At 41.3% G+C, this 26,821-nt stretch overlaps 1 protein-coding gene across 3 annotated transcripts in view; it reads left to right on the top strand.

Annotated features, from left to right (window-relative positions):
• The window catches only part of LOC130175210 (dedicator of cytokinesis protein 3-like), a 52,396-nt gene that overhangs the window by 22,324 nt on the left and 3,251 nt on the right, over positions 1-26,821 (top strand). The window contains exons 13-53 of one of the 3 annotated variants that reach the window (XM_056385564.1): positions 1,052-1,140; positions 2,840-2,965; positions 4,495-4,619; positions 4,780-4,942; positions 5,085-5,191; positions 6,563-6,734; positions 6,826-6,923; positions 7,384-7,467; positions 7,560-7,660; positions 7,761-7,842; positions 8,305-8,475; positions 9,208-9,400; positions 9,534-9,661; positions 9,901-10,047; positions 10,170-10,268; positions 10,377-10,471; positions 10,671-10,746; positions 10,903-11,003; positions 11,105-11,163; positions 11,291-11,439; positions 11,567-11,652; positions 11,758-11,784; positions 11,896-11,991; positions 12,094-12,154; positions 12,265-12,358; positions 15,143-15,291; positions 17,375-17,461; positions 17,722-17,826; positions 19,849-19,990; positions 20,414-20,580; positions 21,780-21,866; positions 22,093-22,272; positions 22,360-22,443; positions 23,421-23,537; positions 23,748-23,869; positions 24,373-24,508; positions 25,251-25,332; positions 25,527-25,642; positions 25,730-25,814; positions 25,906-26,028; positions 26,201-26,283. In XM_056385564.1, the coding sequence (XP_056241539.1) occupies positions 1,052-1,140; positions 2,840-2,965; positions 4,495-4,619; positions 4,780-4,942; positions 5,085-5,191; positions 6,563-6,734; positions 6,826-6,923; positions 7,384-7,467; positions 7,560-7,660; positions 7,761-7,842; positions 8,305-8,475; positions 9,208-9,400; positions 9,534-9,661; positions 9,901-10,047; positions 10,170-10,268; positions 10,377-10,471; positions 10,671-10,746; positions 10,903-11,003; positions 11,105-11,163; positions 11,291-11,439; positions 11,567-11,652; positions 11,758-11,784; positions 11,896-11,991; positions 12,094-12,154; positions 12,265-12,358; positions 15,143-15,291; positions 17,375-17,461; positions 17,722-17,826; positions 19,849-19,990; positions 20,414-20,580; positions 21,780-21,866; positions 22,093-22,272; positions 22,360-22,443; positions 23,421-23,537; positions 23,748-23,869; positions 24,373-24,508; positions 25,251-25,332; positions 25,527-25,642; positions 25,730-25,814; positions 25,906-26,028; positions 26,201-26,283 (4,594 nt within the window). Of the gene's footprint in view, positions 1-1,051; positions 1,141-2,839; positions 2,966-4,494; positions 4,620-4,779; positions 4,943-5,084; positions 5,192-6,562; positions 6,735-6,825; positions 6,924-7,383; positions 7,468-7,559; positions 7,661-7,760; positions 7,843-8,304; positions 8,476-9,207; positions 9,401-9,533; positions 9,662-9,900; positions 10,048-10,169; positions 10,269-10,376; positions 10,472-10,670; positions 10,747-10,902; positions 11,004-11,104; positions 11,164-11,290; positions 11,440-11,566; positions 11,653-11,757; positions 11,785-11,895; positions 11,992-12,093; positions 12,155-12,264; positions 12,359-15,142; positions 15,292-17,374; positions 17,462-17,721; positions 17,827-19,848; positions 19,991-20,413; positions 20,581-21,779; positions 21,867-22,092; positions 22,273-22,359; positions 22,444-23,420; positions 23,538-23,726; positions 23,870-24,372; positions 24,509-25,250; positions 25,333-25,526; positions 25,643-25,729; positions 25,815-25,905; positions 26,029-26,200; positions 26,284-26,821 lie in introns of all 3 variants that reach the window. The other 2 variants (XM_056385563.1, XM_056385562.1) reach the window with 2 other exon arrangements.

The raw sequence follows: 26,821 nt of genomic DNA, 5'->3' as shown, positions 1-26,821 counted from the left end.
GCTCTTCCTCCTCTTCTTCTTTTGGTTTATAAATTCCTCTGAAAGTTTAAAGTGAAACAGTCTGTGTACACTTCAGTTTTTCTGTATATGTCCGTGTAATAGCTCGGTTGGTAGTCGCATTGCTCCTGTGCTTTGGGAAATTAAAGTGTCTATGTAGTGGGGCAGGAATGTGTGTAAATGTTCTGCAAATGTCATGCATGATAACCTAGTGCTTCAGCGTTGATGCCTGGTGTGTTTTGACCAGAATGATAATGAAGTGTCCTCTGGAAAATCAATGGTCGCTCACCCCGGGCCTTGTGATGGGGCACTTGGCGTGTTGTGAATCTGGCTGCTTCTGTTAGGCTTCGCCACAGAGAGCCACTCCTGTGCACCAGCCGACCCAGCGAAGGAAGGAGAGGGGAAGAGACCGAGAGAGATGACACATAGATAATTGAGCAAAGTTAGAGGACGAAGGAAAATAACACCAAGCTCAGCGTTTCCTCCTGTCGGTCAACAGCTGGGATGTCTCCTTGTGTCTACAATGTCCTCCTCAGCATCCCCTCTGGGTCAGAGGTCATTCATACGCTTTGCTGTCCAGTTATGACATTTTTCTTGCGTGGTATTTTCAGGATAACTTTACAGCTCTGTGTGAAATAAAGATTTCCAGAATAGAGGGCTGTCATTTTTATTGGATTTCTGTGCTGAGGCGCAGAGCTCTTCCCTTTTTTAAAAAGCAAGCAGTGATTCAGTGCTGAGCTGCCTCCAAACTGTCGGCTCCTATAACGCTCCAGTCTGTGCAGTTCCCCATGCTTTTCCCAGGGGCCTACGGGCCCACAGTAATGAAAAAGGCTGGTAGAGAGCTGGCTGTCAGGTCTGCTTAGTGTGCAGTGCATTTGGGCTAATGTGCTGCTTGATAGCACCTCCCCCTGCTGCTACCTTTTCTCCAGGAGGAAATCAGCTCTGGGACACATGCCGTTCATATAGTCCCCATGCACACAATCCCGATCCCTCCATCTGGACCCGCTAATGGGTGCGCTGTTAACAGCTCTACTGGCTTGTCTTTTCTCTCCAGATGTAACAATGAGAACGAGTGGTACCAGGTACATGAGAACATCATCCGCAAGTCCAACACCAAGTACTCAGCTCCCAGCACCAACTACGGTAAATATCTCGTCTCTACACATCTCTTGTGTGTTTGGTCTCCTGGTATTGGATTTTTTTTTTTTTCCTATTTTTTGTGAGAATTTAGAGACAAAAAAGTCAGAGTCAAAGTTAGTATTTGATGCTTTTATCCAGAGCAGCTCACAGCAAGGAGGCAAGTAGGAGGTCGAGGACACATAGTCTTGAGTAAATATATATATTCATCAGCATCTAAGATATGCAATTATCATACAAAATGAAGCCTTAGTTGTATTTTGCCTGGATTTTCAGAAACCCAAATTTGAGATTGGTGGAGGAATACAGTGCTGTCTTTGTTTCTCAAAATATTACATTTAAAATTCTGCATCAGCATCTCTTTCTAGAAACAGTGTCCCAGTTACTCTGGATAATCCGCAGCACACACTGTCACCAGTTATTATAGGAACTATTTCCTCGGTAGGAAGTAGTTCCAAGAAAAACAGTGTGTGATCGGATGATTCAGAGAAACCATTTACCCCTAAGGGTGAAGTGAGAAAATATGTTTTGTGTAAGGATGGTTCACACATATGAACCATCCTTTCAATAACTCATAAAGGGAAATTAGACATCCTTCATCATGATACAGTGTTGATGACTGGGGTTGGGCGAGATATACCATTAGATGATTTTGAAATACTGTGTATGCTGAAAGTGGAGACTATTCCTTGGTTGGGTTAAGTAACTTCTGCTCTTCATACTTTAAGGCCAGGTATGAGACACAGGTATGTTCTCATCTCCCTCTCAGCAAGAAAGGGAATAGGGCCACCAAATGTTTTCTTGATGAATCGATTTTGTCTCTGTTTTCTATCCTAGACATCTGTGAAACTCTATAAATACCTAATATTCACATGTGAGAGGCTGAAACCAGAAAGCTTCATGCATTTTTGTTTAGAAAATGACTTGATTGATAAATTGTTGCCAATTATTTTTCTGTGTATTGACTGTTAGACTAATGATTTCTGCCCTTAAAGTTTATTCCCCAGAATGTAGAGCATTTTTTTTTTTTAATTCACTGGATTAGCCAAAAACAGAAATTCACCTCTAATTATTTTATCTGTAAATGGTTCTACAGTTAAAATTGTGGTCAATTAAAATCACTTTACATTAGATGATTGTATCCATATTGCTCACCTCTGTCAGCATGATAATAATCACCTGAAGGAGGAAATGTAGCTGATCAATCAGCTCAGCCATTGGGTTTGATAAACCAAAGATATTGGTTATATCTTTTGGTTATAAGATATTGGTTATATCTTTGGTAGTAAACAAATTGAGTGGAGGTTCAAAAATTGGACTTGCTGTGAGGCTGAACTCTTTCAATTCCCTATTACTTCTCCTCTTATGAGCAAGTCACACTTTAAATTATGACTCATGCCTCCCAAAAATCTGTCACTAGATTTGTGCGGTACCCATATTTTTCTTTGCGTAATTCCACAACACCATTTCTCCTCCCTCCCTCTGTTCTCCTTGGCTCTGATCACGTCTCTCCATCCACTCTCCTGTCTGTCTTCTCCTCCCCCACATTCTGACTAACGTCCCTTAAATACCCCTCTGTCCCTCCCTTCCCCTATCTCCTTTCCGTCCCTCCGCTTTCTTTCCTTCAACTCCGCATTCTTCCCACAACACCCCCCACCCACACAAACACACACACACACACACACCCACCACCCCTTGCCCCCAGGCCTCATCATTTCCCTGCAGCTGCTGCGAGGTGAGCTGGAGCAGATCAGACGGGAGAACCAAGCTGTGTTCAACAGGGCCCTGGCACTCACACGCAAACTGGGTTTCCCAGATGTCATCCTGCCAGGTAAGGAGGCAAGGAGCAGTGGACGGTAATGGGGACATAGAGGGTCAGAGAGGAGGTGGAGAGCAGAGGCCAGATGGCTTGGAGGAATGAAAAGCACTGGAACGAGTAGATCAGGGTTCAGAGGATGCAGATGAAGGAGGGGAGAGAGATGGGGGTGAAAAGGATGAGGATGGTGGTTAAAGACTGAATACAAGAAAACAGCTGGAAATAGAATTATAAACGTTGAAGGAGAGCAGAGAGGGCTGTGCTGAGGAGGAAATATAAGTTGGTTTTCCAATATATGATGGAAAGTAACATTTACTCAAATACTGTACTTAAGTACAGTTTTGAGGTACTTGTACTTTACTTGAATTTGAGTTTCAGATTAGGATTTAACATTAAAAGTGCTGGATAACAATTTTTGTAAGCACAAATAAACCGACCATAAACTGGACCGAACTACATAACTGCATTAAGTAGTTAAAATGAGAAACATCTCGACCAGCTACAACAGTAAAATGCAACATGTACATTGATGCGTCAGTATTACATATCCAATAATCTCATATATAATAATGCCACACGCGGGGGCAGTGTCTCTGCAGAGTTAGTATTTTTGCTTTGATACTTTAAATACATGTAGCCTCTAATACTTTGAATGCAGGACTTTAACCTGTAATGGAGTTCTCTTATTTCTGCTCAAGTAAAGGATCTGGATACTTCTTCTGCCGCCAGTATTTTGAAACTCTTAAGTTCTGAGATCAACATTTAGGTCAGGTGCTGTACAAAATATAAAGAGTAGAGGTCTTCAATGATAATTCAAAGAGAGAAAGGGAGAGGTGTGTTTATTTCGGTATATTTCATCAGCTAACATTGCTCTGCTTTGTGTCTGTTGAGATGTGAGATCCTCTCCTCTCCTCTTAGCCTGAAATACCGCCCAATATCACTCCTTGTGACTCATCTGTCCCCAAGGAAATGACTTGGATATAAATAACTGTAATCTGATTTTATAAATAACTGCAATATATTCCTCCACTGTTGCCTCTGATATTTATTCCATTAAACACTGACCTCACAAAAGGTGCTGGGGCAGTCATGAGCTACTGTGTATTACAGCTCAGCGGGGTCATTTCTCATTGACAAGAACAACGACATGTGGTGCACATCTTAGTCCGCACAGCGGCTTAATTTATGTTGACCACTCGCAGTTCATCTGTAGAGCAGAGGCTGTCATGTACTTATTAACATCGCCAGGGAGGAGACGTGTTTGTAATCATAGTCTGGGAATTTCTGAGATGCCTTGCTGTTGTTGGTAAAATTGAAGCTCAAGCTGTGTTGGGGGGGGGGGGGGGGGCTGTGATGAAGCTGTAGGGCAATGAATTTACTCATGACATAATGTGTCAAGCTTAAAAAAAGAGCTTCCCACCAATTTAGCAAACATTGTCGGACTCACAGTGGACAGTTGTTTGCCAGAGGTTTGACTTTTTAATGTGTAAAATCAGTGGATTTCTCCTTTTTTAACCAAAGTTTCTCCTGTGTATTTGTCCTAGGTGACACGCGCAATGACCTGTATCTGACCCTTGAGCGGGGGGAGTTTGAGAGGGGCGGCAAGAGCGTCCAGAAGAACATCGAAGTCACTCTCTATGTGCTCTATGCTGATGGGGACACGCTCAAAGTACGACTCATATTTACATGAGATATTATGCAGCATATGATCAATGCATGAGTCACGATGAATATAATGTTCCTCGCATCCATCCACACATTCATTTGATCAACTGCTTATGTCACTAGCAAAATCTTCCTGTTTTTTTTGTTTTGCCCCCCCCCCTCAGGACTGCATCAGTTTGGGCAGCGGGGAGCCCAACACCAGCGAATATCGCTCATTTGTCCTTTACCACAACAACAGCCCTCGCTGGAGTGAGATGGTCAAGTTGCCCATTCCCATAGATCGTTTCAGAGGGTCCCACCTACGCTTCGAGTTCAGACACTGCTCCAGTGAGTCAGTAATGCAGCCCAGTGGCAGTCATCCCTCAGTACATGAGTTTATGAGGACATATTGGATCTCCCTCAGAGCTACACAAGCATGGTTTGTGCAGAGGAGATATACAGCATGATGTTATGGTGTGCCTTCTTTCAGCTAAAGACAAAGGAGAGAAAAAACTGTTTGGCTTTGCCTTCACTCCTCTGATGAGAGAAGATGGGACCACGCTGTCAGATGAGAGCCATGAGCTGTATGTGTACAAGGTATGAGCAGATTTGACACACACTTGAGATACATGGTGCCCGGTAGCAAGTGCAGAAAGTCGATGCATAAAGACATTAATATTTTCCTTCACTGATAGTGTGACTGTGTGCATAAAAATGCTCAAAGATAAAGAAACATTATGGTGTTTGTGTTGGTGGAACGAGCCGTTCTGAGAGTGAGCTTCATCACATGTTGGCAGAGTAGGAGAGGACTGACGTGATGAAATGTGCCATCCTTTTTTCTTTTTTTTTCTTTTTTTTTTTTCTCTTCTCTGCTCTCCATCATCCAAAAAATGTGTAGCCCTGGATGACTGATCCAACAATGTCATACCAGGTGTTTTGTCCATAGGCAACTGTCAGCCTTTACTAGCTTCACCTCGCTTTCAGGCCTTGAATTTCTCAAATGACCACGACTAGCAGTGGTCACATAAATAAACCAGTGTAAGTTTGACATATTTCATACCGTTCTTTTCTAGAGTGTTCATGGGTTTGGGTTAATTTTAATACTTGTTATTTAACCTGTATCAGTATACCAATGAGTGCATTTATGTGTGCACTACTATCTTAGTTTTGGGCCTTATGTTGGTTTTGTGTGCAGTTCAGAAACCTGGATAAGACGTTTTCATGCCACAGAATCCCGGTCTCCATTGGAGAACTTCAGGTTTCTCAAGACTGTTATAAGGCCTCGTCCAGGTTTCTGAAACCAGGATAAGGTGTTTACAAATGCAGCGCATACAGTAACTGGGAAACAAACAAACAAACAAACAAACATCCAATCATGACCAGGATACTAATGCCCAAGTAAATGCACTATTAGACTGACCAATGGTTATATCTGCACATGAAGCAGCTCCACATGGGCTGTCAGACCCAGGGTTGGGAAATTCTTTGCTATACACAATATTATATCCGTCAGTCTTACATGCTAACATTTTTAGTATGCTAGCATTATGTATTAACAACATAATGTGATATTGGCCTGTTAGATTATAATTACTACTCTGTAGCCTGTTAGAGTAATATTTTACAAATACGATGTGATAAAATATGTAATTATATCATATTTTGTAATATGTTTATAAAATGTTTTTATGATAATATATGCATACTGTATGGTCATGGAGTGAAATCCAGGTTGTTCATTGGTCAGTAACAGCACAGGAACGCTTCCCTGCAGTTGGCTGATTACTTTACTCCTGCAAGAGTGAAGAGCCATTGAAAGGTTTCTGTGCTCCCAGGCCAGGGGCCAACATGAAAACACCCTGCTGCAGCTGTAACCAAGCCCCCATGATGCTGGTGCAGTGGCACCAACTATTAACAGTCTCCAAGCCTTAATGAATCCTCTCTGACCCTCCTGTTTCCACCCTCTAGTGTGATGAAAATGCCACCTTCAGTAACCAGGGTCTGTACCTGAGCCTGCCCTGCTGTAAAGAGGACTTCAACAGCTGCCCCAACCTGCCGGCCAACCTGCCCTTCCAGAGAAGCCCTAAAGAGACCTTCTGGGTCTCCACGATACTCTGCTCCACCAAACTCACACAAAATGGTAATCTTAACACCTTCCATGCTGCTGCTCCTCATATATTTTCACCTCCTGTTCAGTTTGATTAAACCCGGTTTGATTTCCTTCTTTTCAGTCGACCTTTTGGCTCTTCTGAACTGGAAGGCTCATCCAGACAGGGTGTTGGACATCCTCGGTCGACTGCGTCAGATCAGCGGAGAGGAGATTGTCAAGGTGACTGAGTTCAGATAATTTATCTGACAATGTGAAGGATGTAAAAATATTTACCTTCTGTATAGCTGTGTGGCGTAGTGGGCTTCCTTGACTACACACTACATAAAATATTTAAATTTGCCTCTCTTGCAGTATTTAGGCTGAGAAAGCAAAGACATTTTCAGTATTGTAGGATAAAATCAAAGTGTGACTTCATTGATTACAGGTGATGTTATAATATCATTACATATTGATCAGATTAGGTATAAAGCATTTACAAAATTAAATTGTTCACTGGATTTTCACAATGCATTTTCACAAATTAAGTAAAACATCTGTTACTGTGTAAAACGGTTTATAAGTCACATTAGTGCCATGTTTTCTGGATGAAGGGGAGAGTGACCCTTTGTTTCCATTTTAGTCAACAGCAAGGCCCTTAATGTGATGGTTGTGCTGAGTGTTGTTTCTTTTTTCCCCTCAGTTCTTGCGAGATGTCCTGGATACGCTCTTCTGTCTTTTAGATGACAACACTGATAAATACGGACCGCTGGTTTTCCAGTCACTGGTAGGAAATTTAAAGAGGCACAACTGTACTCGTAAATTAAATTATGCATTGTGACTTGAAGGCACAACATCTTTATATACACGTTTGTTCAGGTGTTCATCATCAACCTACTCAGGGATAGCCGTTTCTACCACTTCAGACCTGTCATGGACTCTTACATCCAAAACCACTTTGCTGGGGCTTTGGCATACAAGTACAACAAATATTTACTCCATTCTTTTCAGTGAACATGAAATTTATAATCTACGTACCAATATTGTCAAATGTGATATTGACTGTTATCATTTCTGCAGAGAGCTCATTCGATGTCTGAAGTGGTACATGGATCGCTCGGCCGAGGTCGTCCGACAGGACCACATCCAGGAAGCCATGAGGGTAAAGTATCACACGCGCCTCTGTCTGGTTTAGTTTCAGAGTAGCAGAATAAATTGAGTCCGTCCTGGCTCTTTCTACAGGGATTAATTAGTAGGACATGCGGAAACGGTCAAACAGAAGGGCTGATAAGGAGTAATATGAGGCCTCAGGAAGTGTATTGCCTGCTCATGAAAGGAAGCTAATGAAAGGAAGTTATCAAAAAACCTCTGCACATATTGACGTGTGCCGAGTGCAACATTTCCACATGGTTTTTGAATTCCCTCTGATGAGATCATGTGAAGAGATATTCTGTAACGAGACCCGAAAATTGAAAACATTTCCTTTTTTATACGTATAGATACTTAACCGCAAAACCATTCAGTGCTTAGTTTTCATTTCATGTTAGGGAACTGATAATACAATATGACATGTACCTTAGCTGACTGCATGTCTCCATCTGCATGCTGCCAACAACCCTGCCAGGCTCTGGAGTACCTGTTCAAGTTCATCGTCCAGTCTCGTATCCTGTACTCGAGAGCCACCTGTGGGATGGAGGAGGAGCAGTTCAGAGCGAGCATCCAAGAGCTCTTCCAGTCCATTCGCTTCGTCCTGAGCCTGGACAGCCGCAGCTCGGAGAACCTGGTGTTCACGCAGGTCAGACACTTCACACCTCATGACCAGAAATTTTCACTGTCTGCTGCTCCGACGACGTATGTCACCTGCTCAGCAGTCTTACTTTATCTTTGTTTCTAAATGTTTTTATTTTTCCATTTATTCATCTTCTGAGTCTGATTTCATGTTTCATTGATTAATTTTTATTTGTTTCTCGTCTCATTCTCGTCACTTGTTCCACCTTTCGTTCTGTGCGTTCTGTGATTGATGCTTCTATCCCTCGCCCCCCACTGTTGCCTCATCCCTGTCTTGCTCTTGGACAGTTTAGGGGTGTGACCAGCTGCATGCCTCTCTGTGGTCACGCTCGGGGCTCTCGACCATCTCAGTAAGTCACAGCGCCCCCCTGTGTTGGTTCGGCAATGCAGCAGAGGCAGTGCCTACACCAGGCTGCTCAAACAGGATGATTATATATCCTTAAGAAACTGAGAAGCAAAGAGTTTAGATTTGTTTTTTTTAACTGGATATTTGTGACTGAATATTGACAAACTGAGATTATGGCTGTACAAAGAAATGAACTGTGTTCCTACATTAAGATATCAGTCATGTTCCTTTTGGAATATTAATAGCCGGCTTAATTTGGGGTTACTGTGTGTCCGTGTCACCCAGAAAAGGGCAATGTTTTATAATGTGTATTTGAGTGTAGCTTCTTTGAAAGAGCTTATATATTCCATATGTACACTACACAATCCCTCTCTGTGCTCTTTGTTCCCTCAGGCAGCACTGTTGAACAGTTTCCCTGATATCTTTGATGAGCTGCTGCAGATGTTCACTGTTCAGGAGGTCGCCGAATATGTCAGGGGCACCCTAGGGAGCATGCCCAGCACAGTGGACATTGGGCAGTCTATGGATGTGGTTAAACTGCAGTCCATTGCCCGTACAGTTGAGAGCCGCCTCTTCTTCTTCCCTGGTAAGACAAATGTTTTACAAGGTGTTTTCATCCTCTGAAGATACCGAAACAACCATGTATGTGAGAATAGCGTGCATACAGTACTTTTCAGTTTCATCCTAACTCTCTTCTTTTTCTTTCTCTCTGCCCTCAGAGTCTCGTAGTATTTTGCTGCCGGTGGTTCTACATCATATCCATCTGCATCTGCGCCAGCAGAGGGAGCTGCTCATCTGCTCTGGGATCCTTGGCAGCATCTTTTCCATAATCAAGACGAGCTCCATGGTACAGCATCTTGTACCACATGTGTACTCAACATATATGACTGAAAATCCCATTTGATCTCAGAAAAAGTTCAATTGAATTAATAAATGCAACATAAAATTCCCATTTTCTTTTGAAATGTATTGGATCGTGGTAAAGCAGCTGTAAACACTGAAGTGTTCCCACTAGGCAGCGTATTTGCATCTCTGTTGTTGACTCAGTGTTTCTCTGCCTCCTTCTACTTGCTCTCGGCGCCTCAGGAGTCTTCAGTTCAAGAGGAGGTGGAGATGATGGTGGAGAGCCTCCTGGACGTGTTGCTGCAGACCCTGCTGTCCATCATGAGCAAGTCTCACTCTGTGGAGACGTCCAGGGGACAACGCTGTCCCCAGTGCACTGCCGAGATAACGGTAAGCTTCCGATCATTGGCCTCTAAAATATAAACAATCAAAACAAGTGGAAATTTAGTGAATATTTGATGATTAACCTTTCTAAATATGTATGTGCATATCTGTCATTTTCTCTTGCACAGGGGGAGTATGTTTCCTGTCTCCTCTCTCTGCTCCGACAGATGACAGAGATCCACTTTCACCATCTACTGAACAACTTCCATAGCAAGGAGGAGCTGAAGGTGGGGAAACTCTTTGAATCACAGAGCTGAGCACGATTACAGCATTTTTGCTGTGGCCTGATTAGTACATACCCAGACTGTATACATTTTGTTAATATATTCATGCAGGAGTTCCTGTTGAAGATCTTCTGTGTGTTTCGCAACCTGATGAAGCTGACTATCTTCCCCCGAGACTGGAGTGTCATGAGGCTTCTAACTAGTCAGTGAGTCTGCTTTTCCTGTTCTGTCGTGCAGTCTTTGTCCCAGAGATGGTAAGGGTACACAGCCAACCATTAGATCAGACTCTCCTCAGATAATCCTGCCCTGAAGGTGACGCTTGTGTTGCAATTTTTTATTTTTTTTCATCTATTTTTGGCTGCTCCTCGTTTTGTAAGCTGACTGTGTAATGTTTGCTTTCTGCAGCATCATCGTAGTGACAACACAGTTTCTGTCCCCGGCGCTGCACAAAAACTTCTCAGAGGCAGATTTTGATTTCAAGGTGCGTGTGTCCCAACAGCGTGGGTTGGCATTTAGGAAACCCACTACACCATATCGCCACAAAATACGTTATGCTTTTTCATGATTCAGTTTGTGAAACTAGTATTATTCATTCAAAGTAGCATAAACTTTTGTTTGTCTCGTGTGTGTGTGTCAGGTGTGGAACTCCTTTTTCAGTCTCACTGTACTGTACATCAACCAGCCCAGTCTGCAGCTGGAGGCACTCGGCCCCGCCAAGAGGAAGAAAGTCCTTGACAAGTGAGAAACCACCATATATTCATTGTGTGCATTCTTTCCGACGCCGGCTCACGTGTTTGTTTTAACTCTCTAAACTTGAATACCCACTCTTTTCTTTCTAGGTGTGGAGATATGAGAGTGATGATGGCGTATGAGCTCTTTAGCATGTGGCAAAAATTAGGTGCGTCATCATCAATCTATATGCATACACATACATACACCATCCTCCCAGACACTCGCACACGTGTCACACCTGCATTTACATCCTTATGAAATCAATGAGAACACTGACTTCTAACCCAATCCAGGTGACAACAAGCCCCACTTCATCCCAGGAATGATGGGACCCTTCCTGGGAGTCACCCTCGTCCCCCAAACTGAGGTTCGAAATATTATGATCCCAATTTTCCACGACATGATGGATTGGGAGCAGAGGAAAAACGGCAACTTCAAACAGGTCATTATGACATCATTATGTTATGAGATGCAGATTGTGCGCTGCGGTGGTTAAAAACGGACAGCTTTTTGTCACATACTGTAACATACCCCATCTTTTGGCTGAACGTGTTTGCGTATGCGTGTAGGTGGAGGCAGAGCTGATGGATAAGCTGGACAGCATGGTGTCAGACGGAAAAGGCGATGATAATCACAGAGAGCTCTTCAGCCTTTTGTAAGCATCAAACCTGTGTTTAGAAAACCTGTGGGTGATCCTCAGGATAATGCTGCTCTCATACTATTTCCTTCTAACATACTTCTCTGTGTTGTCACACCCCAGGACCCAGCTGTTTGGTCCTTATCCAAGGTGAGGTGTGATGCCTTCACGGCCAAGACCAAGAGGCATTTTGATTAATGTCCATTTCCTCCTTTTGCTCATTATCTTTAATAAGAGCATCTTAATGTATTCTCTGTGCAGCCTGCTTGAGAAGATCGAGCAGGAGACCTGGAGAGAGACGGGGATCTCATTTGTCACATCAGTCACGAGACTTGTTGAACGACTACTGGATTACAGGTATACTGAGATTATGGTGCGCATAATAACACTATTAGTTTATGCAATGAAATGAAAAGCAGTGAGGGGAAAAAAAAATAACTTTTTTTTTTTTATGTTTAGGGACTGCATGAAAGGTGATGAGGTGGAGAACAAGAAAATCGGTGGTTCCGTCAATCTCATGGTGAGACATTCATGAGCGTGTCTGGATTTTAGAAACACTTTTCAGAATATTTCCACATATGAGATAAAAATTTTAACCAGTCTTTTTAATCTTTTTTAATTCAACCCCAGAACTTCTACAAATCAGAGGTGAACAAGGAGGACATGTACATCCGTTACATCCACAAGCTGTGTGACCTGCACCTTCAAGCAGAGGACTTCACAGGTAGCAGATATACTGAGTTCATTTCTTTGTGGTGTAACGTGGTTTATGGTGGAGACTTTTTGCTGGCAAAGTGTTTTTTTTTTTTTTTTTTTTTGGGTGAACACAGGTTTGGAAGTCTGACAAAGCTAGACCGTAAGTAGCTAAAGTTTAGGCTGGCACTGCTTTCCTTTATTTTAGCTGATTGGATGTCTTCTTGAGGTGAGGTCGGACTATATTTCTCTGTGAAACGACCTGCCTGTTTTGCTTGGCGCGGACTTCAGTTTGATCAAACTTTAGAACGGAAAGTCGTGAGGCTCCAGTCAGTTTGAAAGAGGTGTAGGATTGATAATACGGAGTAGGAATGATAATTGATTGACTCGCAAAGGTTGTGATGACACTCACACAGCTATGACTGTAGTTGTTGTCAGCTCCAGTAAAAAGTTCACTCCATTGGTCTCCACCGCCGCCTCTATGCACGTTGTGAGGCTGCGGTTTGACACCAAAATGCGGCAGTTTTTAAAAAAAAATTGTTTCATTTGGCTCCGGTGCTGCGACCTGAAAACCCTGCATGCACGGCGTGTGTAAATAAAATAATTTCTTCTAAGTCATGCGTCAGTCTTTTCCGATGTGTTTATTGCACATGTTCATATTGCGATGACAATGAAAATAAACTTAATCAGTCAGCACTAGTATTAACATGCGTCTTCAGTCATCTGATCACAAGTGGACAGCTGTAACGTCAGTTCACACCTGACTTTAAAATGCTTCTCCACATGCGTCTCGATTGACCACTTGTGATCAGATTGCTTTATAATCAAATAACCCCTCCCGTGCCCCACTCGCTCTCTCTCTCTCTTGCTCGCTCTCACACACACCACAAATTGTAAATAAAGATGGATTTAGCCTGCGACTAATCCAAAAATGGGCAAAGAGGGAGGGGAAAGTGTCGAGCCGAGACTTCAGTGCATGTCGACTCGTGGCAATCTGTCAATTGGCTAAAAACAAGTATACTTGGTTATTTGCATGTAAAAGGGGGAAATGAGATCCAATCACAACAGATCAATCGAGACGCATGTGGAGAAGCCAGGTGTGAACTGACGACTTGTGATTGGATCACCCAAAATGGATGTTAATACCAGGTCTGATATCTTGACGAATGTCAAGATGATATTTGACTTGTTTTCCTAATTAATGTAGTTATTTTTTATTTTTAGTATTAAATTAATACTAAATTGTGTTTGCCTGCCACAGTTTAACGTATATAACCGCATATAACCGACGCTTGCGACACGCGAGCGCACACACACTCCGGAGAGACCGACAGACGGAACACGTCATTTAGTTCAGTTTCTGACACTGCTGCTCTATATGTTGGTAAATTGAAATTCCAGAGACACTCATTTTTTTGGTCACTCCTCTCTCTCGCTCATAGGGTAACGTAACATTGACGTAACGCACAGGTGTAGTGCTGCCCGGAGCCACCGGAACAATGCTCAACAATAAAATCTCCACAGTTCACATAATCCAGTTGATATTTATATACATTTTAAGCACTTGAAGATCTGATCCTCATGCGTGTGCCATGTAGAGAGCTAATAAAAAAACAAATAGACAAAGTTGTCATATTGACGTTTAACGTGTATTGTTTGATTTCGAGCAAGCCTGATACTCAACCAAGATAAGAGAAGAAAACAGTATGAGGGCAACAGACGTGCAGGCTAATATTTGGAGGGGGGTGATAGTACATTTTACTTAAGTCTGGTAATGCCACTTTAAATCATGTAAACAGGAAATGTCAGTTTATGTAATCATGTAAATAGTGTAAGTGTTCTTGCTTTACTCACATCGTTGGCAGTGGGGCTTTATTGCTGGCATGTAAATGTAGACAAATACGACTAATTGAATGCAACCTTATCTATCACTTATGTACAACAAACAGGCTGGCAAGATAATTACATTGCATTTTAGTGTTTACTCTATACTCTGAATGTAATGGATTCATGTTGTCCTACGGTTTATTTTAGGGCTGCAGCTCATGATTGTATTCATTTTTTATCAATCAGCCTTTTTGTCAATTAATTGATCAATCATTTGTCTATAAATGTATTTTTTAATTTTTTAAAAGTACTATCAAAATTTCTGAAACCCAAGATGATGTCTTCATGTTGCTCATTTTGTCTGATTAGCTCCACAAAACCCAAAGATATTTAATTATTTATCTCTGAAGCAAAAGAACAGCAAAACCTCACAATTGAGAGAATTTTTTTTCTGTCGATTGGCTGATCAATTAATCATTTCCTCAAAGGCACAATCCCCTGTCTTCAACCTACACACCTAGTGAGGGCTGAAGATACAGTATACTTTTACACGCTTTGCCTTCTGTATGAGCAGCTTCCTCTCCCTCTCCATCTGTTCACACCATCACTGTGATGCCCTGAATATTCACACCTGAATACTTTTGAGTTCTGTGTGAAAGTTGTGACAAAATGCATTTTCATTTGAAGATTAGAGAAAAGCTGGAACAGGAAATGAGAGTAGATGGTATATTTCAACTGTGCAGGTGCTCTTTGCACCTCTGGCCACCAATACACCAAAACATACTCGCTTTGCTTTGGGCAACTTATGCTTTGTACCACTGACTGCACTCTGTGCCGCTCACCATCTGTTCACAAAAACTGGACCCAAAATGTCTGGAAGGTTATCACTTCATCACTGTGGCCAGACTGTGCAAACTGCTTTACTAGATAGCAGATAATCACGATGACACGCTTTCATCGTGTCGACCTCTTCTGACCTCTGCTACAGAGGCAGCGTTCACCCTGCTGTTGTACTGGGAGCTGCTGCAGTGGGAGGACCGGCCCCTGAGGGATTTCCTCCACTATCCCTGTCAGAGCGAGTGGCAACGCAAGGAGAATCTGAGTCGTAAAATCCTCCACTACTTTAACAAGGGCAAGGCAAGTGAATGTTTTATAGCTTTCTCCCCTGCTCCTGTTTCCACTGATTTCAAGCCAGTGTTTCAGGGAAAGGTTAAAGGCCTATCATTTCTGACACTCAACAGCCTTTGGCCTCACTACAGCTGAACCTCACTTAGTAAAATGTGATCATTATAATGTTAGCATTATAATATTAGTGTGTTTGTGCTGGACCATACACACCAAGAACTAAATCATCTTAGATAAATGAAAGTTACATAAGTTTTATAACTTTTATACATATTTTCTTTTCAACAATGTTCCAGTAGCTGTTTGTTCGCATCCCGATAATTCAGTTTTACCCTCATTAACACTGGGAGAGAGACACAATCTGATTTATTTATAACCTTTCTCAAAGTTTTTATCTCTTTACACATTTTCTACCAGTCTCCAGTGGCTGATCGCTTTATGACACTTCATTTACTATTGAACTAGATTAACACAGTGGTGGAGGAAGTTCTCAAATCCTTTACATAAGTAAAAGTAACAATACCAGTGTATAAATACTCAGTTACAAGTAAAGAAGAAAAAATCCATGTCTTTTGAGTAAAAGTACAGCAGTATTGGTAGTAAGGTACTGTAAAATGTAAGTTGTACAAGTCTTATGTAAAAAGCCAGGGAGACTGTTTTACTATATATTCTGTTATTTGATGGTTATTAATGATAAAGACTATAGTTTCATGTTTTTGTAGCACTTGAATGTAATTTTAATTACTTTATATACTGTTGTAACTGTTGAGTAGTTAAATCAGTGCATCATACTTTACAATACTTCATGTTTTATATGTAAGGTCAATGTAACTATAGCCGGATAAATGCTATCAAGTAGACGTATGAAGCAGCTTAAAATAAAACTCAAGTACAGCAGCATCCTTTCCACAAGGTTGAGAGCACAACCACGACTGTAGATTATCAAAACTTACATCATCTTATTGTCATCGCTCTGGTATATATCCTACGTCAAGAGCTTCCTGTTCTGAGGCAAACTTTAAATATCATAATATGAATACCAACATGTAGCAATTTGTGTTAGTGTTACTGCTCAGTAAGGATCAGGTGGCTCAAATGTGATTTGCTTCCCTGAGTCACTGCTCCCTTTCTGGTGCTCATTCACAAAATTAAATTAGTTGACTGGTGTCTGTACTTTGGAGAGGACAATGCCCTGTGGCCTCCGGGAGCAGCTGAGGAGGAAATAAAAGTGACCTCCTTCAATTAACTCTTTGCCTTTGTGGTTTTTATGACCACCCTCCTTTTTCTTTTTTTTTTTTTTTTTTTTTTTTTAAAAACAACAAAGGCAGTCTCTCTGGATTTGTGGAATCCCTCGCTGCTACAAATGTCAAAGCTCATCCAGGACAAATCTAAATGCTCTTAAAGACAAACTTGCAGGTTTCTGATCTGAATTAATGGGTGATTGAAATTTTAAAAATTTTTTTTTCAAAATAAACAAAACAACCTTAATAAACTTCAGACATCCGGATTCCTTCTTGTAAGGCAGAATCCACGTCCATCTCAAAGAACACAAGGGACAATGGCTTCGATTTGAGTTTCTGCCGTATCATGTCATACACGAACCTTTTAAATCATTTCCAAGTCAAATAGAATAAGATTCTACCTGCAAGTGGTTTTTGAAGTTGTTTTTTTTTATTGCACTGTTATAATATACAGTAAATATAGATGCATGTTACTGCACATACAACCATTTTGCTGTGACCACACACATATTGAAGGTGTCTTGAATTCTAAATGTGGTATTCCTGCTCAGTGCTCACCTTTGGAATATAAATATACTTTTTTTTTTTTTTTCTCTACTTTCAAATGACAGTGACTTGAGTCAAATATTTTCTTTTCATGGTTACTATGCTGCTGTATGATTTGCCAACCCTCTGTTATTCTTTCTACAGTAAATGTGTGTATAGAAATCTAAATTTGCGCAGTCCTAAAATGACGATTTAATGCCGGTTTCCCAAGTTTCCGGACGTTGTCATTTTTATCTCTTGTTTGTAAAGGATAAATGAGGCTGTAATGTTTTCTCCCATTCATCCTTCATCTCAATTATATTTTGCAGTGCTGGGAATATGGAATCTCTCTCTGCCGGGAGCTCGCTTTCCAGTATGAGACTTTATATGATTATCAGAGCCTCAGCTGGATACGGGTGAGTGAAGTCATGCATGCCTCCTCTCTGTTATTATCAAACAAGCATTCTCTGTGATGCTGGAAGGTTACGTTTTTGGCTCCCTCCGTCATTGTCATCCTCTGTTATGTGGTGCGAAGTCTGCAGAACGTCAAACACAATGTCCTAATTACCTGTGGGCACCCACGCTCATCAGGAAATGCAGAGGATTCAGTAATGTGTGTGATTAAATCATTATTCGTCATGACTCCTCTGTATGTGTGTGTGTGTCATTGTGGCAGAAAATGGAGGCGGCGTACTATGACAACATCATTGAACAGCAGAGGATTGAACCCGAGTTTTTCCGAATGGGTTTCTATGGCAGGAAGTTTCCTTTCTTCCTCAGGGTAAGACTTACTAAATCGTGTTTCCTCTTGTCTGTTCTGCCACAGTTCTGATTCTGCTGATGCAGCCAGCTCGCTGCTCCTTCATGCTTTGGCAGGAGACGATGTCAGCTACAGTAGCTTGTGCAGGACAGAGAGCCTGGATGGGAAATTGATGTTAAAGATAGACTAAATATGTAACAGTAAATCCAAATCAATTCCTAGCAGCATAGTGCCGTTCTGAATCACCTCTGTTTATATACATGATAATAAGCTGAACAAGTTTAGCTTGTTTCTAAGTGGTACACTGGTATGTGCTGGCATAAAGATTAACCGAGCTACTGCTGTCTCTCTGCCAGCCATCCTGGCATCATCATGAATATGTATCATGAATCTCATCACAGCATAACAGAACTTTATCTGTAAAATTTAACCACTGAGATCCATCAGCCTCTGCATAAATATTTCCCACAGCTCCTGAGACCTGAGGAGAAACACTTCATCATCTTAGGAAGGAAATGTGTCCACTACACTGTCACAGTATCTCATTTAATTTAGAAAAAAATTTGCCTGAATGTGAAACTGGTGATTTATTCTGCCTTATTTCAATAAAGCAGCAGGATATTTGTCATATTATTCAGCAGGACTGAATAGAAAACAAAAGAATCATGCAGTTGGGGATCCAGTTGTAGTGCTGTTACTAGTAAAACAGCCAGTGTGACTTGTACTTGAGCAATAATAAAAGAATCCAGAGCAGAAGAGCGAGAGAAGAATCTCCTTGGACTCCTCTCACACACATCACTAAAGCAGCTTTCCTCCACCTCTGTTTCTAACATATATTCATCTCATCTGGACGGTACCACAGGTTTTTACACTCTGTAGCATTAGATAATTCTAACTGGTCCAAAATACAGCTGCTAGAATTTTTACTAGAAGCCAAAGATTTGAACACACAAAACTAAATCTGTCCTCTCTTCATTGGCTTCCTGTTTCTTCCAGGTCAGACTACAAACTGCTATTTATTACCCACAGAACTCTCCAGATATTAGCACCTTCCTGTTTGGCAGAACTCCTCAGACCTTTACGCTGCTGACTGAAAGCTCAGCACACTGCAGCTTAAGAAAACACAAGCAAATGGAGAAAACATCTTCCCCCAATGTGACAGCACATGCACAGCATTTAGATATAAAAAAAAAAAAAAGAAAAAAGTGCTGCAAAATGAGAAAACCGCCAAATACAGCAACACGCTGTAAAAACAGTAAACACAACCAGTGACAGAAATGCTGCAAGTTGTACAGAACACAGTAGAAAACAGGTTTCCAGGGGACAGTTATACATGATGAACACACCTGGACACATCTGTTATTTGTTGCCATGGTTTGTTTTTGTCATAAAGATAGTGAATTTTATTTGTCAGTGGGGTTGGTAAATCAGCAAATTTAACATTCTGATTGCCTGAGTAATCTGTTATTTCAGATATTTGCTGTCAACCTAGCGTGAGCCTTTTACTGACTAGGAGCCAACATTACAGAATATCTGAATCAAACAGTCAGTGTTTGAAATACATTCCTTTTTCTATAAAGTGAATTTAAATGTATTTCTTACTCTAATATCTGTCATGTTCTGTATTTCGGTTGTATTTTATTTGTAGTTTACTTATTGTTTATTTATTTATTATTTTGGTTTTGTTTTCCATATACATTTTTTTTTCTTTTCTTTACATGCCCTGAATGTGTTAAATTGTTTTCTTCATTTGAAGATTTTTTTTTTTTTTTTTTTTTTCCCTCCCCAGTTGCAGTGTATTGAGCCCTCAGGGCCACCATAGACCTTACATTCCCCCACGTGCACTCACATCACAGCATGCAGGTCATTTCATTGTTCAAATAAGTAATCTATTGGCAGAATATTTTCTTTCCCGTTCAGAGACAAACACTATCGAGACTGAAAACAGTCATCAGCATGATCTGCTCCAAGATGTCAGCTGCCAGTTTTGCCTGTCAGTGTCAGCCATGTGTACATCCACCTGTTATCTTCCCTTCTCCGCAGAATAAGGAGTTTGTCTGTCGTGGTTATGACTATGAACGGCTCGAGGACTTCCAGCAAAGGATGCTGGGGGAGTTCCCACAAGCAATCGCCATGCAGCATCCCAACCAACCTGACGACACCATCCTGCAGAGCGATGCTCAGTGTATCCTATTACTTTTACTTTGGCTGTTTTTGTTTTAATTTATTATAAATGAACGTGTAGTTTATTCATTTTGTCTATGCTGTTAAGACTTGGTTTGTTTGACCAATAATCGGCAGCAGAAAAGAGCAAACCCTCTCATTGGAGAGCCAGCAAATATTTTATTTGAATGATTATTTGATTTTCTGTTATTGATTGCCTTTCAATTGATTATTCAACTAATAGTTTCAGCGTTGCAGTAAACACCAATAATGGTTGCATATGTATTAGAGGTGATCACGGATCAGATGAGCTGTCTGAACATAATGTTGAGGTTGACATCCAAAATCATACAGTTGGACTGTAAGTGTTTCCTCTTAATATCCCTCCTGCTCTTCCTCTGTGAGCGGGCATGTCTCTGTCACCTCCTTGACACTTGGTCTCTAGATCTGCAGATCTATGCGGTGACTCCAGTGTCAGACATCTCTGATGTGCCTCAGCTGGAGCGTGTGCCTGAGAGGATCAAGAGCTTCTACCGCATAAACAATGTCAGCCGTTTCCACTATGACAGGCCTTTCCACAAGGGGCCAAAGGACCGCGAGAATGAGTTCAGGGTACGGTGAGCCAGCGGTGCCACTCTGTCCATCTCCGCCTCACGGCTGAATTCAGATGTAACACTAGTAAAAGACACGGCATAGATCAAACTCTGTGGAAACTGCAGATGATTCATAGTGATTTTTTTATTTTTATTTATTTTTTTATTTTCTCTACATTTATCTGACCGTTCAGGTGATGTAAGTGCATGTAACACCCCCTGGTGGCCAGTGTGGATGAACTAAAGCTTTTGAGCAGTGATGCCTTTTTAAAACTTGCATTCAATAAATCTGAAGTATTTCTCTAACTTTTAAAACTGATGACTAACAACATCCTTTGGCATTACTTATTAAGAGTTTAACACAAAAAACTGCTTCATCGGGACTGTGTGGGTGTGGTTTGATCAGATTTGATTGACATTTGCCTAGCAACATAAATAATGTGATGTCAGTCACATGCACTGCAATGAATTTTGGTACATTTTACCTTGGTCTGTTAAATCCTCTGTAGCTACTAAGTTGTGTTAAACTGAAAAATGTGATCGTGATTTTAGAGTCATCCAAGTATGACTCACTTGTTTAGCAGCCTTTGTAACTTGCAGTGCTCCCTGTCTGAGTGAACTGCAGGTGCATTAGTCATAAACACTGCAAAATGATGTAATCCAAGGAAACTGTTAATTTAATCTTAAAAAATCTAAACATCAGTTTAAAAAATGCCATTCACAATTTTCAAAACAACCTGTTTTGTCTGACCAACGTCCTCAAACCCAGTGATTCACTTTACATTGTAAAACTGAAAAACTGAAAACTATATTTTTTCTTTTGAAATGACTTTAATGATAAAACAATTATCAGAATTGTTGATGATTCTTATCGTGTTGATTAACTGACTGAAATGTTTCAGTTGTATTCACCTCCCCATATCTAGTGTGAATACAGCTGACAGTGCTAAAAAAAAAAAACTGCAACCAGCGGGACTTTATAGACTTGGACGAGACATGATACAGTAGTTTCCTCTGACACACTAACCTGAATGTGGACTTTTACTCTTCACTGAACTGACCTACATGCTCCACTCAAAGACAGTTGTGAGGTATTTCCTCCTCCAGCCAGCTTATTTATCTATTATTACAGTCAGTTCTTCACTAGACCTTCATGATGTTGCCAGATGTGATTGACAATAGGCAGTGTAACCTCTGTTCTCTGGATGTTCTTTATAGAGTCTGTGGATTGAGAGGACAACCCTGATCCTCTCCCGTCCTCTCCCCGGGATCTCCCGCTGGGCGGAGGTGGAAAGGAGAGAAGTGGTGAGCAGCTCAAACATTCATTCTGCTGTCTTAAATTGCACAAACTTCCTCTTGAGGGATGCCAGACAGTTTTCTCAAGCTCTCTTACAACTGATGTGAGGTTACCATGGTAGCCATGCTTCTGAGGCAGTATTTCAGACTTAATGTGAACTTGTTTATAGGCAATGTGAACTTGTTTATACTTGTTTCCTGACAGCTTAGGGTGAATGTGTGTGTTTGTTTCCAGGTGGAGGTGAGCCCTCTGGAGAATGCCATTTATGTGGTGGAGAATAAGACCCAGGAGCTGCGGACTCTGATCAGCCAGTACCAACACAGGCAGCATCATGGCAACATCAACCCACTCAGCATGTGCCTCAATGGGGTCATAGACGCTGCTGTGAACGGAGGCATTGCCAGATATCAGGAGGTACTGCTGTAGGGAGGAGGGAGGAGAAAATTATGAATCTGTGTGTGTGTTGATCTTCATCCTTTTACTCATCCTCTTCTACACCAGGCGTTCTTTGATAAGGACTACATCAGCAGTCACCCAGAAGATACAGAGAGGATCACACATCTGAAGGATCTGATGCAGGAGCAGGTCAGACTCAGCTTTGAAGTTCATCATGTTGGTTTATTTTCTAAGCGGAGGCATTTTTCTACCACTTGAAGCAGCTCAAACCTTATATGGATCCTTATTTGAGCCTCATATAAATTACTGTAACATTATACTGTATGGTGTAATACTTATCCTAGTTATCTTGAGAAACTACAGATTCTACAGAAAAGTCATATGTATAATATCATGGTCTGCAGTAAATGCTCCCACTGACCCTCTTTTCCACTGTTAGTTTTTTGAAGCTCACTGAATGCTTGTACTATGTATAATGTTGTATTGAAGCTAAATGACACTCTGTGAGCTAATTCCTGCTTACGTTCCCTTGCACACATACAAAGCCAGAAAAAAGCATCTTATCCACGAAAAGAAACATAAACTTAAATGCACAAGTTTTAGTGTGGTGTGCAGAGGTCTACAGGTGTGGAATGAGCTTGATGAAACTGTAAAAATGTCACTATCCCTATGTGCTTTTTAAAAAGAAGTTAAAACAGCAGTTGCTACAAAATATGTTTAAATTTGTGTTCCCTGAAAGGCTGGAGTCTTAAGAACTGGTTACTCTACTGAGCTACTGTTATTTTTTGCTGTTATCTTTTATCTACCATTTATTGCTGATTGTGTATCTTGCCTAAATTGATATTTTGACTAGGATAGATGTTTGGGACCATTTAGTTATTCCTTTTGGGGTTTTAGGTATTAGGATGTAGGTATTTTATGGCTGAAATTATATTTTGTACATGCAGTGACTGGGCCGCTACACACAAGCTTTAGAAGCTTATTGGAGTGTCCCATTTTCACCCATTACTACTATTATGCTTGTATATTTCTTTTTTATTCTTTATTTCTTATTTGTGTGTGAAATAAAGGAAATATTCATATGGGGAATTGCTAGTTTAACAGACTCATATGATGATGGAGTAAATATCCTTTTCAGCACTTCAACACTATTCTTATTATTTTAGGTGCACATTCTTGGAGTGGGACTGGCTGTTCACGAGAAGCTGGTGCATCCAGAGATGCGCCCCCTGCACAAAAAGCTTGTAGACCAGTTCCACATGATGAGGACAGGTTTACACCATGTGAGTATTCCCACTTGTGGCTCAGGATTTTGTGTTTGTGTTTGAGCTGTGCTAATTTTTATTCTTGCTGACGTGTACATGAACATTTCCCTGTTTGCAGACCATAATTTGTGACGCAATAGTAGGTTGCAGTATGTTCATGTACCAGTGCGTCAATGCATGTGTGAGCAGTCTAATTATTCAGAGCAGTATATGGTTGGGTCCCAGCAGGGTGTGCAAAGCGTGGATCGGTTCGGCCCTGCAGGCTGCCCAGGGGTCAACTCTCCTAGAGGCATCCTGTCCTCCCACAGCCACATGAGCCCCGAGAGTGTGCGTCTCATACACAGACACAGGTCAGTCGTTCACACGGACACATCTGTAATCCCAGCCCAAACCCTAACATATCTAATTTTAACCCATAACTGGCATTGAAAAGTGTTTTTAAAGCTTGAGAGAATGATCACATGTTAAATCTTTTACTAGGGCTGAAACTTGTACTTGCATGCATATCTCAGCTTGCATTAGGCAAGAGGCAGGACAGGCGAATGGGACAGGTTGCATTTATCACATATGGGCAAATATCAAGAACAAGGCATATACCATTCAGAGTTATAGCCACACCTGGTGATACAGGCTTATAACAGTTGTATTTTATATTAAAAATCTTGACTAGAGCAGTTTTACTACAATGTAAAAGTAGTGTTCAAGTAAAGTGCAACTTAACCTTCTCTTGAACCGAACCACTTACTGTAAACTGGAATGTACAGTAGCTGCGTAACTTCTATAGATAAATTCCTGGACACACAGAAATAAATGTTGTTTTTTTACAATGTCCAACATTGTCTCCGTCCTACAGCCCTCTGAACCTTCAGGGCTCCATCCGTCACTCGTCCTCCTCCCTGTCCTCTCACACATCCAGTGAGGCAGGAAACCTTGTCATAATGACTGACGGCCTGATGGGAGAGCACCCCGAGGAGGCATTACACATGCAGGTGAGGCTTGGAGTGAAAACACACACTGGTCTGGACGTAGTGGAAACAGTATGAATTTGTTGTGCATGGTATCAAACCGTGTGCCTAATGCTGGCAACTGATGGTATAATTTTTGTATGATTTCCTTTGTAATTATCAATATTGATACTGTAACTATAAGTGCTTTTGGTAACACTTTATTCTGGTCCTGTATTTTCCATCAAAATTTCTGGAAACTTTCCTCTTAATTTCCTTAAAATTAGCTATTATTTAGCTATGAATTACTAGGACATATGGTACTTATAAAGGAAAGTATTACAAGCGGCTCATTAGGGGAAAGGGAAGTAAGGTGCTACACGCAGGGTAGTGGGGGGGCATCGGCTGCGACTCTATCATGCAGAAAGTTGTAATTCCACAGTTATGAAATAACCACTTGTTATATTCGTTTTTCAGACAAAAAGTAGGAAATTATGGAGCAGTTAAGTGGAAAATGTTCATATACTGTATATAGTGCAGTGAAAATGTGAAGGCTATTTGTGGAAATCATAAGAGGGTTTCCAGGAAATTAGCTGGAAAATACTGGACCTGTAAAATAAAGTGTTACCCTGCTTTTTTTTTATTGCTGCTGTTGTAATGCACATAAACTTTTATCATTAGTTTTCTGTCTGCTAGATAAAATATAAGAGATAGGCAAAGGGGGTTTCTATTCCAGATCAGTGCTTTAATAGTTTTTGTTATATTTACAATGTATTGTGTTTTGCAGCCGAGCCCCTCCTCCTCCAGCCTGAGCTCAATCCGCTCCAACTCTTCTCAGATTATTAACTCTGCTCCCTCGAGTGCCAGAGGTAAGTAACGCAGCTACAGAAAGCCACACTGGAGATGGATACAGAGACTGAAATCATCATTATCCTCACCAACCTTGATATTTCTCTATCTGATCTGTGTATACTTGTGTCTTCATGGACATTTTACCAATCACTGGGCAATGCGGTTGTTGTAAGTAGAAATAGTAAATTTTCCATGTCTCTCCTCTGACCAGGCTCTCCATCCTTGCCGGATAAGGCCAAACACAACCGGGAAGTAATGATACTGTTGCCATCTCATCGTGAGAGGGCAAACAACTCCATGTACTACAACGTGGCAGAGAATGGACAGGTGCGATGGGACTGGGATATGTCGAGCATGTCATTTTTATAAGACCAAAACTGCTAATAATTTACTGAACATTTTTTTTTTTCTCAGAACAACCACATGCAGCGTGCCTTACTTCAGCAAGTTAGCCCCTGTAAGCCGTGTGCTGATCCTCACATAAATCTGCCAGAGAAAGGTAACGCACAGACAGGTTGAAATGCAGGGTGTTACTCACATGACGTGTATCACAGTGTGTGTGTTGACGTATTAATATTTTCTCCCTCCAGTCTTTCCCAATGCTCCCAGCAGCTGGAGTCTGGATGGAGAGAACAGGGAGCAGGTGTCCTACATGCCAGCTTCTACTGGAGGTGTGATCATGCCCCCTGTCCCACCCAGGTCCTTCCCACCAGGTACTTTCTCTTTCCCCTTCACTGTGATGTTTTTACTTGGTGTTGAGATCACTTTTGACCTCAGCTGATTCTCAGTGATGTTCTCCACCTGGCAGCAGAAACTGAGTCTGTCAAGTTTAGACAGGATTTGGAAATGAGGCCTCACTTGTATGAATTATACTTCTGTTTGCAGGACACTTCCTGATGCACTGTGATGCGTTTCATCACCAGAACAGCGACCCTCCCCCCGCCCTGCCTGTCCGGTCTCTTCGAAAGGTACATCCATCAGAGAAACATCGTCCTGTGTAGAGTTCATGACGTACAAGATAAAATGTCAGACTCAAACAGCTTTCTAGCAACTCCTTGTTTTCCATATATATATTATACATATTTGTTGCTCAGTCAGTTTTGTGCAGGGAGTAATTTGAAACTTCACTTGCGGAACATGTTTTTTCAGCCACCTTTAGGAATGTAAAAATGATGTGCTTTGGTTTTTGCTCTGTTCATGTTCAATTGGTTGAACTGAAGTATGGAGACTGTTACAAGCCAAGTCTCTCCTCCCAGTTTTCTTTACTCCTCCTCATCCCCCTGCTCTCTCGCCTTATTTGTTCTTGTTCCTCTTTATTTAAATTTACACGAATGCATCATGCCGATACGACGCTTCTTTGGACAGCACGTTTTGAATGTTTGAAATGAAATTTCAGTCGCTGTAACCCTGCCGTCGAACAAGCTCCTCTTTCCTATATTGTTGCTCCCACACATTGTATTCACTTGCAGTCAGTTTATTAATTATACACCATTGCCAGTCAAGTGA

The sequence above is a fragment of the Seriola aureovittata genome, chromosome 9 (genome assembly GCF_021018895.1).
Source record: "Seriola aureovittata isolate HTS-2021-v1 ecotype China chromosome 9, ASM2101889v1, whole genome shotgun sequence".
NCBI lineage: Eukaryota > Metazoa > Chordata > Actinopteri > Carangiformes > Carangidae > Seriola > Seriola aureovittata.
Note: the sequence above shows the minus strand (reverse complement) of the source record. Positions and strands in the feature narration are given on the sequence as shown.